We start from the raw sequence: 13,956 nt of genomic DNA on the forward strand, positions 1-13,956 counted from the left end.
GCATGTGCCGGCCCGTACATCTAGCCGGCCTTGTGCCTCTGCCCATAATGGGGAATGAAGTACGCAGGTGCGACGAATCTGGTGAACGGTGCTGGAGCTGTATTTCTGAAGAACCTAGGGCGGGCCAGAGGGGTGAAAGGGGAGGGGTTTCATATGAAAAGCGACGAGGGGCCTGGGCACTGGCCGCTTGAACGCCGCCCCTGGGCACCTTCAGAACCTAATTAACATATTAAATAAAAGTGTTTTTTCGTGAAAATAAGCGACGGACAACTATACGGTAAGTAGCATTCCAATATGGGGACTATAATGCAGATCATGGTTAGTGTTCTATAATGGTCAGTTTAGGTGAAAGACTCCCTTTAAGAAAAAACATAGTGCATTTATATCATTTACAAAACAAAAAGGTGGCCTTGGTTACCCCTTGATTCCAGGAAGCACTGCATTCCCTTTTCCCGCCAGTGATTTCAAGTACAAAAAAGGCACATAAAACATTAGTATAAAGCAATGCGACTTCCAGTGGCACCGGCTTCACTTTTAATACATTTTCAAATAGCACTGTAATCCAAGTTGTCATTATAAAAAGTGATTGCGCATGGCGGCCGGGCGAATGAACAACATGACCACACCGGAGGGGTTGACGCTCATCTGAAAAGCTGCTTCTGGTTTAAAAGTCCCTAAGAATTCTTTTTCAAAAACATCATAAAGTTTATAGCCAAAGGTGCTCTTGGTTATGTTCAGCTGGGAAAGGCTTGTAGTGAAACGTCTCGGCAGACCATCTGTTCCTTTATTCAGCACAGCCACGGCGTACTGTTCCTCCACCAGCTCTCTCACCCACACCTCCAAGGAGCCAGCCTGAACAAAGTACATACAGATGCTTAGTAAGAACAATCATGGAGCTTCAACAAGATCGTGTATCTAAAAAGGAATGGTTATTATGGCTTCTGAATCAACACTTGAGTCACAATACCAAATAGAAGACTATATCATTTGGCCCCCACATTCTTAAAGACTATGTACACCTTCAGGGACATTTTTTCATTCATTCTGGGCTAAAACTATTTTTTTCAATTGGTCTTTAATAAAATGTTTAGCCATTTCTGAGATACAAGAGTTAAAAAAGTAAAAAAAAAATAATATATATATATATATATTAATAATAATAATCAGTCTGTTTGAAAGCTGTCTCCTGTTTTCTCTGAAGCCCTTCAGCTGACTGCTCATGTTTAGCTCTTATCTCAAACACTCATTATAGCTCACTTCTTATCAAACAAATAAGAATACAGCGTAAATAAGTATATTAGGTCAGAGATAAGAGCTACACATGAGCTGGAAACTGACCGGATAAAAAAAATAAAGTCACAGCTTGCAGACTGATTTTTTAACTCTTGTATGTCAGAAATGGCTAAAAACATTTGTAACAAAGAAAGACCAATAGAAAAAATATTTTAGCCCAAAATGAGTAAAATGCAATTATAAAAAAAGTCCCTGAAGATGTACATAGCCTTTAAAATAAACTGTACTGACAAAAATGCTGCATTCTGTTATGCCTAGCCCAGGGCCTGAAGGGGTGGTGCATGACCTCTCTCCTCGAGTCACAGACTAGGCAATCCACAGTGTATAAATATTGCCCATAGTGTTCATTTATAGGTGTTGTCTAAAGGTGCCAACTTACATGATATTAAATGAAAGGAGTAAGATCAGTTGTTTATGGAGAATTATCCCAACATGTCTCCGATTGTAGATTGTAAGCCCTCATGGGCAGGGCCCTCTCTCCTTCTGTAACAGTTTATAACTAGTCTTGTTCATGCTTATTGCAATTGTCTGTATTATGTATGTACATCCCTTATCATATGTACAGTGCCATGGAATGAATGGTGCTTTAATAATAAATAATAATTTTAAAAGGATTTGAATGGTTAAAGTGATGGACCAGAAAAAGGGCAAAATGCCTTAAAAAAAAAAAAAAATCTACCAGCTCTACGTCCCTCCTGACACAGGAACTGTGACCAGTCAGCCAATCACTGGTCACATCATTGACCGGCCTCATTCAGTAATTGGCTGAGAGGTCACATCTTTGTGTTCAGAGGGACTGGGAAGAGGAGACTAGTGAAGGAACTCAGGAAGTGTTTTTTTTTCTAAATACCGTAACTGTGCAAGTAGTTTTTTTTTCTGTTTAGTTTTTTTTGCATTTTTCCCCCTATACAGAGGGAAATGTAAAAAGGCCAGAAAAAAAAGCCAAAAACTTCAGCAATCTGCATTTTTCAAAAACATCAGAGACACCATCTAATAAAAAATAATAAAAAATACATCAGTAGCAAACAAACCCTTGTGTGTCCTGTGTTTCATATTTCCCATAGACTTTCTGCTAACACCTAGAGGTTGCATGTTACAGCAAAAAAAAAACACACACAAAAATGCAGGTGAAAAAAATTGGTGGTAAGAACGTCATTAAAGTGCAGAAAAACACCATTAAAAACCTGTGTGTGAAAAACCCTCAATATTATTATTATTTTTTTATCTGTTCAGTCTCCTTTCTTAGAGGCATTAAAAAATTTATCAAATAGAAACTAAATGGAGAATCAGAAATGTATATAAATTGAAAAAAATATATATTTTATTTTATTTGAGATCCCAGTAACTTCTAATGGCTATATTTTGTAATGCAGAAATGTTCTAAAAGGCTGAAAAATATCAACATTGTGTCCCCTAATTTTACTCTGCTTTTACATTCTTCTTACATATTTGCCAACAATCTAGAATTTTCAGGGACTGTCCTAGGACGAAACTGGTTGGGTCTTATGTAAGCACAACCCATAAGTGGGGATGCCTGGATGGGTTTGTTCCCAGGGGACAAGGCTTGCCTGTCTCGAATTTACCAACTACTTCTAGATTGTAAGCTCTTGCGATTAGGGCCCTCACTCTTACTATATAAACTGTGTATTATTGTGCACCTTTGTTGTCTAATTTGGTTTGTACACGTATCCTTTTAATTATGAAGTATTGCAAGATATGTTGGCGCTGTATAAATAAGCATCATTATTAACTAAAATGTTGTTAAAGGGATTATCCAGGAATTGTTAGGCCTCTTTCACACTAACGTTTTTTTTTTCCGTTTTGCGTTCCGTTTTTTGCGTTCCGTATACGGTCCGTATACGGAACCATTCATTTCAATGGTTCCGCAAAAAAAACGGAATGTGTTCCGTATGCATTCCGTTTCCGTATTTCCGTTGAAAAGATAGAACATGTCCTATATTTGGCCGCAAATCACGGTCCGTGGCTCCATTCAAGTCAATGGGTCCGCAAAAAAAACCGAACACATACGGAAATGCTTCCGTATGTCTTCCGTATCCGTTCCGTTTTTTGCGGAACCATCTATTGAAAATGTTATGCCCAGCCCAATTTTTTCTATGTAATTACTGTATACTGTATATGCCATACGGAAAAACGGAACGGAACAACGGAACGGAAACGGAACCACAACGGAAGCAAAAAAACGGAACAACGGATCCGTGAAAAACGGACCGCAAAACACTGAAATGGACATACTGTAGTGTGAAAGAGGCCTTATCCACAGGATAGGTCATTATAATCACATCGGCAGGGGTCTGGCACCCCCACCGATCAGCTGTTTCAGGCAGCCACATCGCTCACCAGAGCTTTCCAAGCACAGCGCTGTACATTGTATAGCAGCTCAGCCCCATTGACCTAAATGGCCTTGCTAAAAAGATAGAATGTGTCCTATTTTTGTTTGTTTAACAGACAAGAATACACATTGCCAACACCGGGTGGCATGTGCGGGACACACACAGCCGGTGTCCATGTATTCCCATCTGGCACACTGATGACACATTACTAGGATATGCCATCAACGTCAGATAGGTGCAGGTCTATACTTCTAGGACCCGCAACGATATCCAGAATGGAACCCCCTAAGTGAACAGAGGGCAACCTCGCATGTGTGGCCATCCTTTGTTCACTGCTATGGGAGTTCTGAAATTAGCCAAGCAATGGTTCGCCTTTTGTCAAGCAGTCCCATAGTGGTGAATGAAGAGGCAGGTACAGTCGCCATTCACAGCTGGGGGACACCCAAAAATAGCCAAGGATACTTGCTTGGCTATTTTTGGAACTCCCATAGTGATAAATGGAGGGAATGCTGCACATGCGTGATGTGCTCTCCTTCACTTTGAAGGCCCCGTTCTCTAGATAGGAGCAAGTCCCAGGGGTAGGACACCTGCACCTACCTGACATTGATGGCATATACTAGAGATATGCCATGAATGTCCCTCATAGGCCAGCCTCTTGAAGGTTTTCTGTACGACCGTTACATACACATGTTGGTTGCATTTCCCGTGATCCATTTTGATGGTTCCTCAGACTTGAACAGTGTAGCATGCATACATTTACACCAATTAGGGGTGTATCAGAATAATAATCTACTATAAAATCAACACACACCTTTCCAATTAGTTTCCCCTCTTTTCCAAGGGGATCCTGGTTTATATAGATCATGAGACGATTTTGTAAGAGGTCCTTTGCATCTTGGGAGATGGTCCTCAAGTCATTGGACATGATTAGTGGGGCTGCCAGAATTGCCCAAATGGCCAGCTGTGATTTACATTGTTCATAGCTGAGTCCAAAATTGCCAACAATCAGCTGCAATGGAAAAATAATAAAAATGTTAAATACTAGAACTTGATGATAGCAACTACTAGTCTTTGAAATAAAAGTAAATCCTTATAAAGTGAAGGCTAACATAACCAATTCTATAACATATTGTAACCCAATTTTGGACATAAACTGTACAGACAATACATAATAGACCATGAAAACCATAGTTAGGAGCACAAACACATCTCTACTGAAGAATGTCAACTCTCCATTAACAGGACATTTTTGTTGCCTACAGATTTTTTACAGCAGTCTGTAGTCGAGCCTTTGGTTTCACAGAGAACTTGCCTACTATGAGTACGTGTCCTCACAAGAATAATACTGCAAGTTAAGCTTATTCATGTTATTCTCACCATATCTGGATCGTTCCACCTGCCTGGACCTGCCACCGGTTGCAAAGCATCCTGATTCTTTGCAAACCATTCTATGATATCCAACACACTCTCCCATGAGTCCTGAATATCACCATAGTTTCTCCACATGTTACAGATTTCACCCAATAATGTGTAGTTCACCTGTCAAATTGTAACAGAAGGCTTTTAAACGTCCTGAAAATAACTGGGCATCATAACAAGCCATAGCAAAGACAGATATGTGTGGTAATCGCACCTGTGGAGGAAGACCACCTTCATATGCAGGCCAGCTGCAGGAATACAGGATTGGCCTCCCAGTTGCATTTAAAGCTGCGCTCATCTTAGGATATCCTGTAGGAGAATGAACAAAACATACGTAATCCAGAGTTTTATTTAAAATTAAAGATCATACTCAAGTGGCTCCTGTTCTGGTGGACTCAAGCCGTGCTTGCGATAAAAGATCAGCCATTCTTCCTAGTAAAGTACTGTTTTCCCCTACAGCGGGTACTGCAAAGTCAGCTCTTTGGAGGGGGTTGGACAATTATTAATGCAATTGGTCAAAATGCCATATGCAAACATGGATCCTCCATACAGCATACATGACTGTATACTGCCCCCCAGCTGCCCTAATGGAGGCCCCCAGCTGCCCCAATTAGAGTGAAGCATAAATACTCACCTATCATCCCTGCGTCAATGAGCTGCACTTCCTTTTGCTGTTCCTGGGTACCTTCCATTTCGTGCAGGCACCGAACGGCAAATGGGCAAATGGACGGCATGTGGATTATGCTTTGGTGTACTTTGTGCCAAATTCACCAAATGTCGAATGTCGTTTGATAAAGTTGGCCTTTAGACCTTAAGGCTGCCAAACACGTTAGAGTACTGTCGGACGACAATGCCAAGAACAGCGGTTCGGACGACACTCTAATGTCTGTGGGGAGCTCCTGAATCTCACCCAATAGATGATGTCATGGGGAGAGAAGGATCAGACAAAATTAATATATTTTCGCCCAATTCTTTTGTTCTCCTAGGAGATAAGCAGCCGCCATAGGCATTGGCTTTCTCTGCTCTCCCTATACAATACACCTGCACGTTTGTCTGTATGTGTATGGAGGAGTTGATGGGTAGTCAGGAGAGATAGCTGTCAGTATACCCAGATTTACCCTTTTTGCCTAGAAATACTACTACGCTTTTTTACAACTTTTGTTAGCAACTCTTTTTTTAAAGTTGCAATGATAAATCTGAGATTAAACTAATTAAAGTAGCTAGCCACACCCTTCTTCCCACCCGCTTATCAAAAGTCGCTTTGAGGGGTAAAAAAATAAATATATGTTCCATAGGAATATGCAAAGAAGTATCTCCCAGAGAAAGAGAGCAATCTTGCTAGTGCCACCTTCCGGAAATGGCTCTTTATGAGTCAAAGACTTTTTAATACGGTCCAAGGATTGTGAAAACCTCTTCCAGCCAGAATCCTACTACTCTGTACTGACGAGTGGCAAGCACACCAAAACACCTGTCTGCCGATGATATCTGGCTTGGCTATTTGCCCTTGTCATATGCCAAGTAAGGTTGAGCGAAGCAGGTTCGGACTGCTTGGTCCCATCCCGATTTGTTCCAAAACTTCGTTAATAATAATAAGCTCTCCATACATCCTTACAATGTATTGGCTCTGCTGAGGCAATCTTCTTATGGCCACCAGTAATGCAAGATTTGTTTAGTCTCATGCCTGGCCCGTTAGTTTCTGCGCATACATTAATGTTTTAAAATCCGAATCCGAACTCGGGTTAGTTAATGAGCCACAAGTTTGGATTTGGATTTTGAAGGTGGAACTAGTGAGATCGTTCTTTCACTGGGAGACACCTCTTTGCATGTTTGTTCTCTGCAAACAAATACAGTTATGTCCATATATATTTGGACACTGACACAAATTTAGTTGTTGTTTTTTTTTACCGGTTTACTAAAACATATTCAAGTTATAGTTATATACTTAACATGGACATAAAGTTCAGACTTTTAGCTTTCATTTGAGGGTATCCACATTAAAATTGGATGAAGGGTTTAGAAATTTCAGCTCCTTTACATAAGGCACCCTGTTTTTAAAAAGGCCAAATGTAATTGGACAATTGACCCAAAGACTGTTTCATGGGCAGGTGTGGGCAATTCCTTTATTATATCGTTCTCAATTAAGCACATAAAAGGCCTGGAGTTGATTTGAGGTGTGGTGCTTGCATTTTGAAGATTTTGCTGAGAAGTAAACATGCAGTCAAAGGAGTTCTCCATGCAGGTAAAACAAGCCATCCTTTATCTGCGAAAACAGAAAAAACCCATTCGAGAAATTGCTACACTACTAGGAGTGGCAAAATCTACAGTTTGGTACATCCTGAGAAAGAAAGCAAGCACTGGTGACCTCAACAATGTAAAAAGACCTGGACGCCCACGGAATACAACAGTGCCAAAAGCAAACCCTGGAGTTTAAAGCAAAGAAGTGGAATATTCTTGAATGGCCAAGTCAGTCACCTGATCTGAACCCAATAGAGCATTTCACTTGTTAAAGACTAAACTTCAGACAGAAAGGCCCACAAACAAACAGCAACTGAAAAAGAGGTGCAGTAAAGGCCTGGCAGAGCATTAAAACGGAGGAGAAAGAGTTTCTGGTAATGTCCATGAGTTCAAGACTTCAGGCCAACAAAGGGTTTTCAACCAAGTATTAGAAATTAACATTTACAATGATTTAATTTGTCCAATTGCTTTTGAGCCCCTGAAATAAAGGGATTGAGTTTAAAAAAATGCTTTAGTTCCTTGCATTTTTATGCAATCATTTTGTTTAACCCACTGAATTAAAGCTGAAAGTCTGTACTTCTTCGGAATTGTTTTGCATCAGAATTGTTTTGTTCAAAATCCATTGGGGTAATGTACAGGACAAAAATGAGAGAAATGTGGTATCTGTCCAAATATATATGGACCTAACTGTACCTCCATCAATAGCATCTGCCAGCATGTAAATGACAGATGCTTAAGAACGCATTAGTATTTTAATGACACTTCTGATTAATATATGTCAGAGATATCCCACCTGCGGCCCTCCAGCTGTTGCAAAACTACAACTCCCAACATGCCCTGATATCTGTAGGCTGTCCAGGCATGCTGGGAGTTGTAGTTTTGAAACAGTTGGAGGGCCGCAGGTTAGGCATCCCTGATATATGATATCTTATTAAAGGGGTTACTGGGTTCAAAGCTGAACCTGGACATATCCCCTTCTTCCCCCACTCAACTCCTCTGACAAGAGCATCAGAGCATTTCATGCTCTAATGCTCTCTCTTGTATCGCACAGGGCAAGGGCTTTTTTGTTTACATTTCTGCACTGCTAGGAGGACACTTCTGCCTAGCAGTGTTCCAGGTGATATCACCGGCACTGATGGGCGGGCTTTAGCTCTGCCCTGGCCGTTTTACAGGCTGGGGCAGCACTAAAGCCCACCCATTAGGGGCGGTGAGGTCACCGGGCTCACTGCTAGGCAGAAACCTCCGCCTAGCTTACCCATGGAGAGTTCGATACAGCACCAGATCTCCAGAAAAAGCTCGATACATCACCAGATCTCCAGAAAAATTTCTTGTCCTGCTTTAGCGCACGGCAAGGGAGAGCATGGGAGCATGAAATGCTCCGATGCTCTTGTCAGAGGAGTTGAGTGGGGGAAGGGGATATGTCCAGGTTCAGAGCCCAGAAAACTTCTGAACCCAGAAAACTTCTTTAATAAGATATCTTATATCAGGGATGCCTAACCTCACGTCAGAGTCGGTGAGCTCTGAACCTGGACAACCCCTTTAATGGTTGCTCACTGGATATCATTGTTAGGGTCCATTCTAGGGCTGCAGCTAACGATTATTTGAATAATCGATTAGTTGCCGATTAATTTCTTCGATTAATCGGGAAAAACGACAAAATTACAAAACAGAGGTTTATATGATCTTACTTGAAAAATTATGTTCAAAGGCCATATTAAAACAAATTGTGGACGACACTATTATGGGGGATCTGTGGGCGACACTATTATGGGGGATCTGTGGGCGACACTATTATGGGGGATCTGTGGGCGACACTATTATGGGGGATCTGTGGGCGACACTATTATGGGGGATCTGTGGGCGACACTATTATGGGGGATCTGTGGGCGACACTATTATGGGGGATCTGTGGGCGACACTATTATGGGGGATCTGTGGGCGACACTATTATGGGGGATCTGTGGGCGACACTATTATGGGGGATCTGTGGGCGACACTTATGGGGGATCTGTGGACGGCCCAGTTATGGAGAGGGGGATCTGTGGGCGGCGCAGTTATGGAGAGGGGGATCTGTGGGCGGCGCAGTTATGGAGAGGGGGATCTGTGGGCGGCGCAGTTATGGAGAGGGGGATCTGTGGGCGGCGCAGTTATGAAGAGGGGGATCTGTGGGTGGCGCAGTTATGGAGAGGGGGATCTGTGGGTGGCGCAGTTATGGAGAGGGGGATCTGTGGGTGGCGCTGTTATGGAGAGGGGGATCTGTGGGTGGCGCTGTTATGGAGAGGGGGATATATGCCCTTTTCTCATAACAGTGCACAGATCCCTTTCCCCATAACAGTGCACAGATCCCCCTCCCCATAGCAGTGCTATACACAGACCCCCCTCCCCATAGCAGTGCCATAGACAGATCCTCCCCCCTCCCCATAACAGCCCCGGCCCCGATGCTTATAAGTCGGACTAATCACTGCATCTTTATTTTACCTTTTTACAATGACGCTCCTGTAACAGCCAGGCAGAGCGGACGGCGGCGCAACGTCACTCACTCACGTGACGCACCTGCTCCGCCCACCTCATGAATGAAGGAGGCGGAGCAGGCGTGTCACGTGAGTGAGTGACGTTACGCCGCCGTCCGCTCTGCCTGGCTGTTACAGGAGCGTCATTGTAAAAAGGTAAAATAAAGATGCAGCGACCGCCCGCCCGCATAGCAACGAATCGGCGATTATTCGATAACTGGATTCGTCGACAACGAATCCAGTTATCGAATATAATCGATTACATCGATTAATCGTTGCAGCCCTAGTCCATTCACACGTCCATAGTGTATTGCGGATCCACAATACACCCGGTCGGCACCCCCATAGAACTGACTATTCTTGTCCGGACAAGAATAGAACATGTTCTATTTTTGGGGGGGAGCCGCAGACTGGAAGATCAGGGCTGCGCTCTGGAAATGAGGACAGCACACTGTGTGCTGTCCGCATCTCTTCCGGCCCCATAGAGAATGAATGGGTCCAGATTTGTTCCGCAACATTGCGGAACGGATCTGGACCCATTCCACGGACGTGTGAAGGGACCCTTACACCTGGGTTCAAATCTAACTAAAAACAACATTTCCTTGATGTTTGTATGTTTTCCCCATATTAGCATGTGTTTTCTCTAGGTATTCCAGCTTCTTCCCACAAACAACCTAATACTGATTAGGTTAATCCGATTTCCTATGAAACCGTCCGAAGTGAGACAGAGAAATGAGACTGTGAGCCCAATTGGGGACAGGAACTGATGGGAGCTATAATCTACGTACAGTTTTGCAGAACAGATTGGCACTTTATAAGCGACATACATATACCATTCATCTCCTACAGAAAAATTCTGGTCTGGGGAATATAGAATACTAGACATTAAGCCCGTTACAATAACGGGCGCTAGAACAGTAGTGCTGGCACGGTTATGGGGGGCTGGTCTGTGGCTGACACTGTTATGGGGGGCTGGTCTGTGGCTGACACTGTTATGGGGGCTGGTCTGTGGCTGACACTGTTATGGGGGGCTGGTCTGTGGCTGACACTGTTATGGGGGCTGGTCTGTGGCTGACACTGTTATGGGGGGCTGGTCTGTGGCTGACACTGTTATGGGGGGCTGGTCTGTGGCTGACACTGTTATGGGGGGCTGGTCTGTGGCTGACACTGTTATGGGGGGCTGGTCTGTGGCTGACACTGTTATGGGGGGCTGGTCTGTGGCTGACACTGTTATGGGGGGCTGGTCTGTGGCTGACACTGTTATGGGGGGCTGGTCTGTGGCTGACACTGTTATGGGGGGCTGGTCTGTGGCTGACACTGTTATGGGGGGCTGGTCTGTGGCTGACACTGTTATGGGGGGCTGGTCTGTGGCTGACACTTATGGGGGGCTGGTCTGTGGCTGACACTGTTATGGGGGGCTGGTCTGTGGCTGACACTGTTATGGGGGGCTGGTCTGTGGCTGACACTGTTATGGGGGGCTGGTCTGTGGCTGACACTGTTATGGGGGGGCTGGTCTGTGGCTGACACTGTTATGGGGGGCTGGTCTGTGGCTGACACTGTTATGGGGGCTGGTCTGTGGCTGACACTGTTATGGGGGGGGGCTGGTCTGTGGCCTGACACTGTTATGGGGGGCTGGTCTGTGGCTGACACTGTTATGGGGGGCTGGTCTGTGGCTGACACTGTTATGGGGGGCTGGTCTGTGGCTGACACTGTTATGGGGGGCTGGTCTGTGGCTGACACTGTTATGGGGGGCGGTCTGTGGCTGACACTTATGGGGGGCTGGTCTGTGGCTGACACTGTTATGGGGGGCTGGTCTGTGGCTGACACTGTTATGGGGGGCTGGTCTGTGGCTGACACTTATGGGGGGCTGGTCTGTGGCTGACACTGTTATGGGGGCTGGTCTGTGGCTGACACTGTTATGGGGGGCTGGTCTGTGGCTGACACTGTTATGGGGGGCTGGTCTGTGGCTGACACTGTTATGGGGGGCTGGTCTGTGGCTGACACTGTTATGGGGGGCTGGTCTGTGGCTGACACTGTTATGGGGTATCTTTGGATGACACATAGCATTCATGCAGTGGGCGGAGCAGGGGCGTCACTTAGTGAGTTACGCTACCAGTGCCTGGCCGCCCGCCCGGCCTCCTGCCTCACAAATGTAGTAAGTGAGCGGAGCCGGTGCAATACAGTGACTGCCCCCCGCTGCCATTACAATAGGATGCTGCACATGTAGTGTCCGTGGAGTATGTGCCAATGGAGCGGCGTCTGGCCGCACTGCGCGTGTGGGGAAGCGGGCGCATGCGCAGTGCGGCATAATGGGTAAGATAGCCGGCTCTCTAGGGTCTGTGACGGCTGCGCTGTCCCGTGTGCTCCGGGCAGAGTAACTCTGAAAGCCGCTGTGCCCGGCTCCTGGCATCCTCCTCCCTGAGCACTGCTGTCCTGCCGATGTGCCCCGAGCCCAGCTCTGCGACCTGGATTGGCCTGTGTGTGTGTGTGTGTGTGTGTGTGTGTGTGTGTCCGTCCGCTGCGCATGCGCACTTCTATAATCGGCACACACGCACGGACACCAGCCCTGAGCTCGTACACAGGCCTTTTATTAGCATAGATAATCCTTTATCAGGAAATAATAAATAAGGATTGGCGTAATTAGACTGCCAGGCAGCACCGATTTTCAGCAAATATCAGATTAAAGGTGTTATTTATGGAATGATAATTAAAAGTTATTATAGAAAAAATTATGAAGCTGGAAACATACCTAGAGCCTTTTCTGAGGAGTTTGAGTAGCAGCCATCAAATTTTAACATATCAACCTCCCATGATGCAAAAGTCTCCGCATCAATCGTAATAGTGTCCAAGGTTGTCCCAGGATAGCCACCACACGTATAATTACCCATGTCAGCATATATACCAAGTTTTAGACCTCTGGCATGAACCTGAATAGCAAAGAAGAGAATATATCATGACAGATGTAGGATTTTAACATAAGGGATTTAATAGATCTTAACTCCACGCCTTAATATTGAAATTACAACATCAAGAAGGAACAGCGAAAGAATAAAATAAAATAAAAAATCACAGGATCAATGAACACTTTAATATGCAAATGATATAAAAATGGAAAAATAATTGACATATTATCAATGAGTATATTAAAGGGGTTTTCTGGGATATTTTTATTGATGACCTATCCTCGGTCACCTGTAACCCCTGCCGATCAGTTTGTTAAAGAGAAGGCTGCGTTCCGTGCCAGCGCAGCCTTCTCTTCATTCTTCTTTACCTGCTCGCTGTCGACCTCGCAGCAGTGGGTAGGTGTAATTACAAGATGTCGTCCCATGGAAGTAAATGGGATGGCTTGTAATTCTACCTCCTTAATGCTGTGATATTGACCAGGTAAACAATGAAGGGAAAGCTGCGCTGGCACAGTGTGCGGCCTTCTCTTCAACCAGTTGATTGGTGGGTGTGCCGGACCCCACCGATCTGATATTGATTACCTATCCTGAGGATAGGTCATCAATAAAAATATCCCTGAAAACCCCTTTAATAGTTGTCCTGTTTAAAAATGGCTCCTGGGACACTTGGGAGAAATGGCCACACCACTTGTTTGAACAACCAAATCAATGTAACGCTGAACTGTTAGTGTACCTGAAATGAAGACTAGAGGGCTCTGGCTACTGTACATCATGCCACCCCACACCATAATCCCGGGAGTAGGGCGGGTGTGACATTCTCTTGTAAATTCCTCTACGTGACATTGCACCCGTTGCACTCCAGATCTCAAGCGATCATTGCAACGGAGACAAAAGCAGGCCTCATCTCTGAAGATAGTCCTCTATTCCAGCCTCCACCGACGTCTTGCTGTGCACCATGATATCCTTTGACAGTGGTAGACGTCTGACTTGTATCCCAGTGTAGTTCAAATGCCTTCTGAGCGATTGTGCGGAAACTGTTTGCCACCCTAGGTTTGGGATGTCCAATTTCACTTACAGTACAGAATGGATCACTACACACCATTCTTCTAATCAGACAACCCGTCCATACAGAGATACACCTCTGTGCACCATTTGATGTCATTCCAGTTTGTCGTTGTTCTCCCAACCAGCGGGACATCCAATGTTCAACAGTGCTGACATCTCTGCCTAGGCACGTAGCAATCT

General features: G+C 44.7%; 1 protein-coding gene across 2 annotated transcripts in view; it reads right to left on the reverse strand.

Moving 5' to 3' along the window:
* Positions 1 to 486: 486 nt before the first annotated feature.
* Positions 487 to 13,956, reverse strand: part of NAGA (alpha-N-acetylgalactosaminidase) — a 70,059-nt gene continuing 56,589 nt past the window's right edge. For both annotated transcript variants that reach the window (XM_044304833.1, XM_044304834.1), the window contains exons 4-8: positions 12,558 to 12,735; positions 5,278 to 5,372; positions 5,022 to 5,183; positions 4,456 to 4,653; positions 487 to 852 (exon numbers count right to left, since the gene is read on the reverse strand). In XM_044304833.1, coding sequence (XP_044160768.1) covers positions 574 to 852; positions 4,456 to 4,653; positions 5,022 to 5,183; positions 5,278 to 5,372; positions 12,558 to 12,735 — 912 coding nt within the window. In that variant the 3' untranslated portion in view covers positions 487 to 573. The remainder of the gene's footprint in view (positions 853 to 4,455; positions 4,654 to 5,021; positions 5,184 to 5,277; positions 5,373 to 12,557; positions 12,736 to 13,956) is intronic.

This window comes from Bufo gargarizans, chromosome 8 (assembly GCF_014858855.1).
Source record: "Bufo gargarizans isolate SCDJY-AF-19 chromosome 8, ASM1485885v1, whole genome shotgun sequence".
In the NCBI taxonomy this organism is placed as follows: Eukaryota; Metazoa; Chordata; class Amphibia; order Anura; family Bufonidae; genus Bufo; species Bufo gargarizans.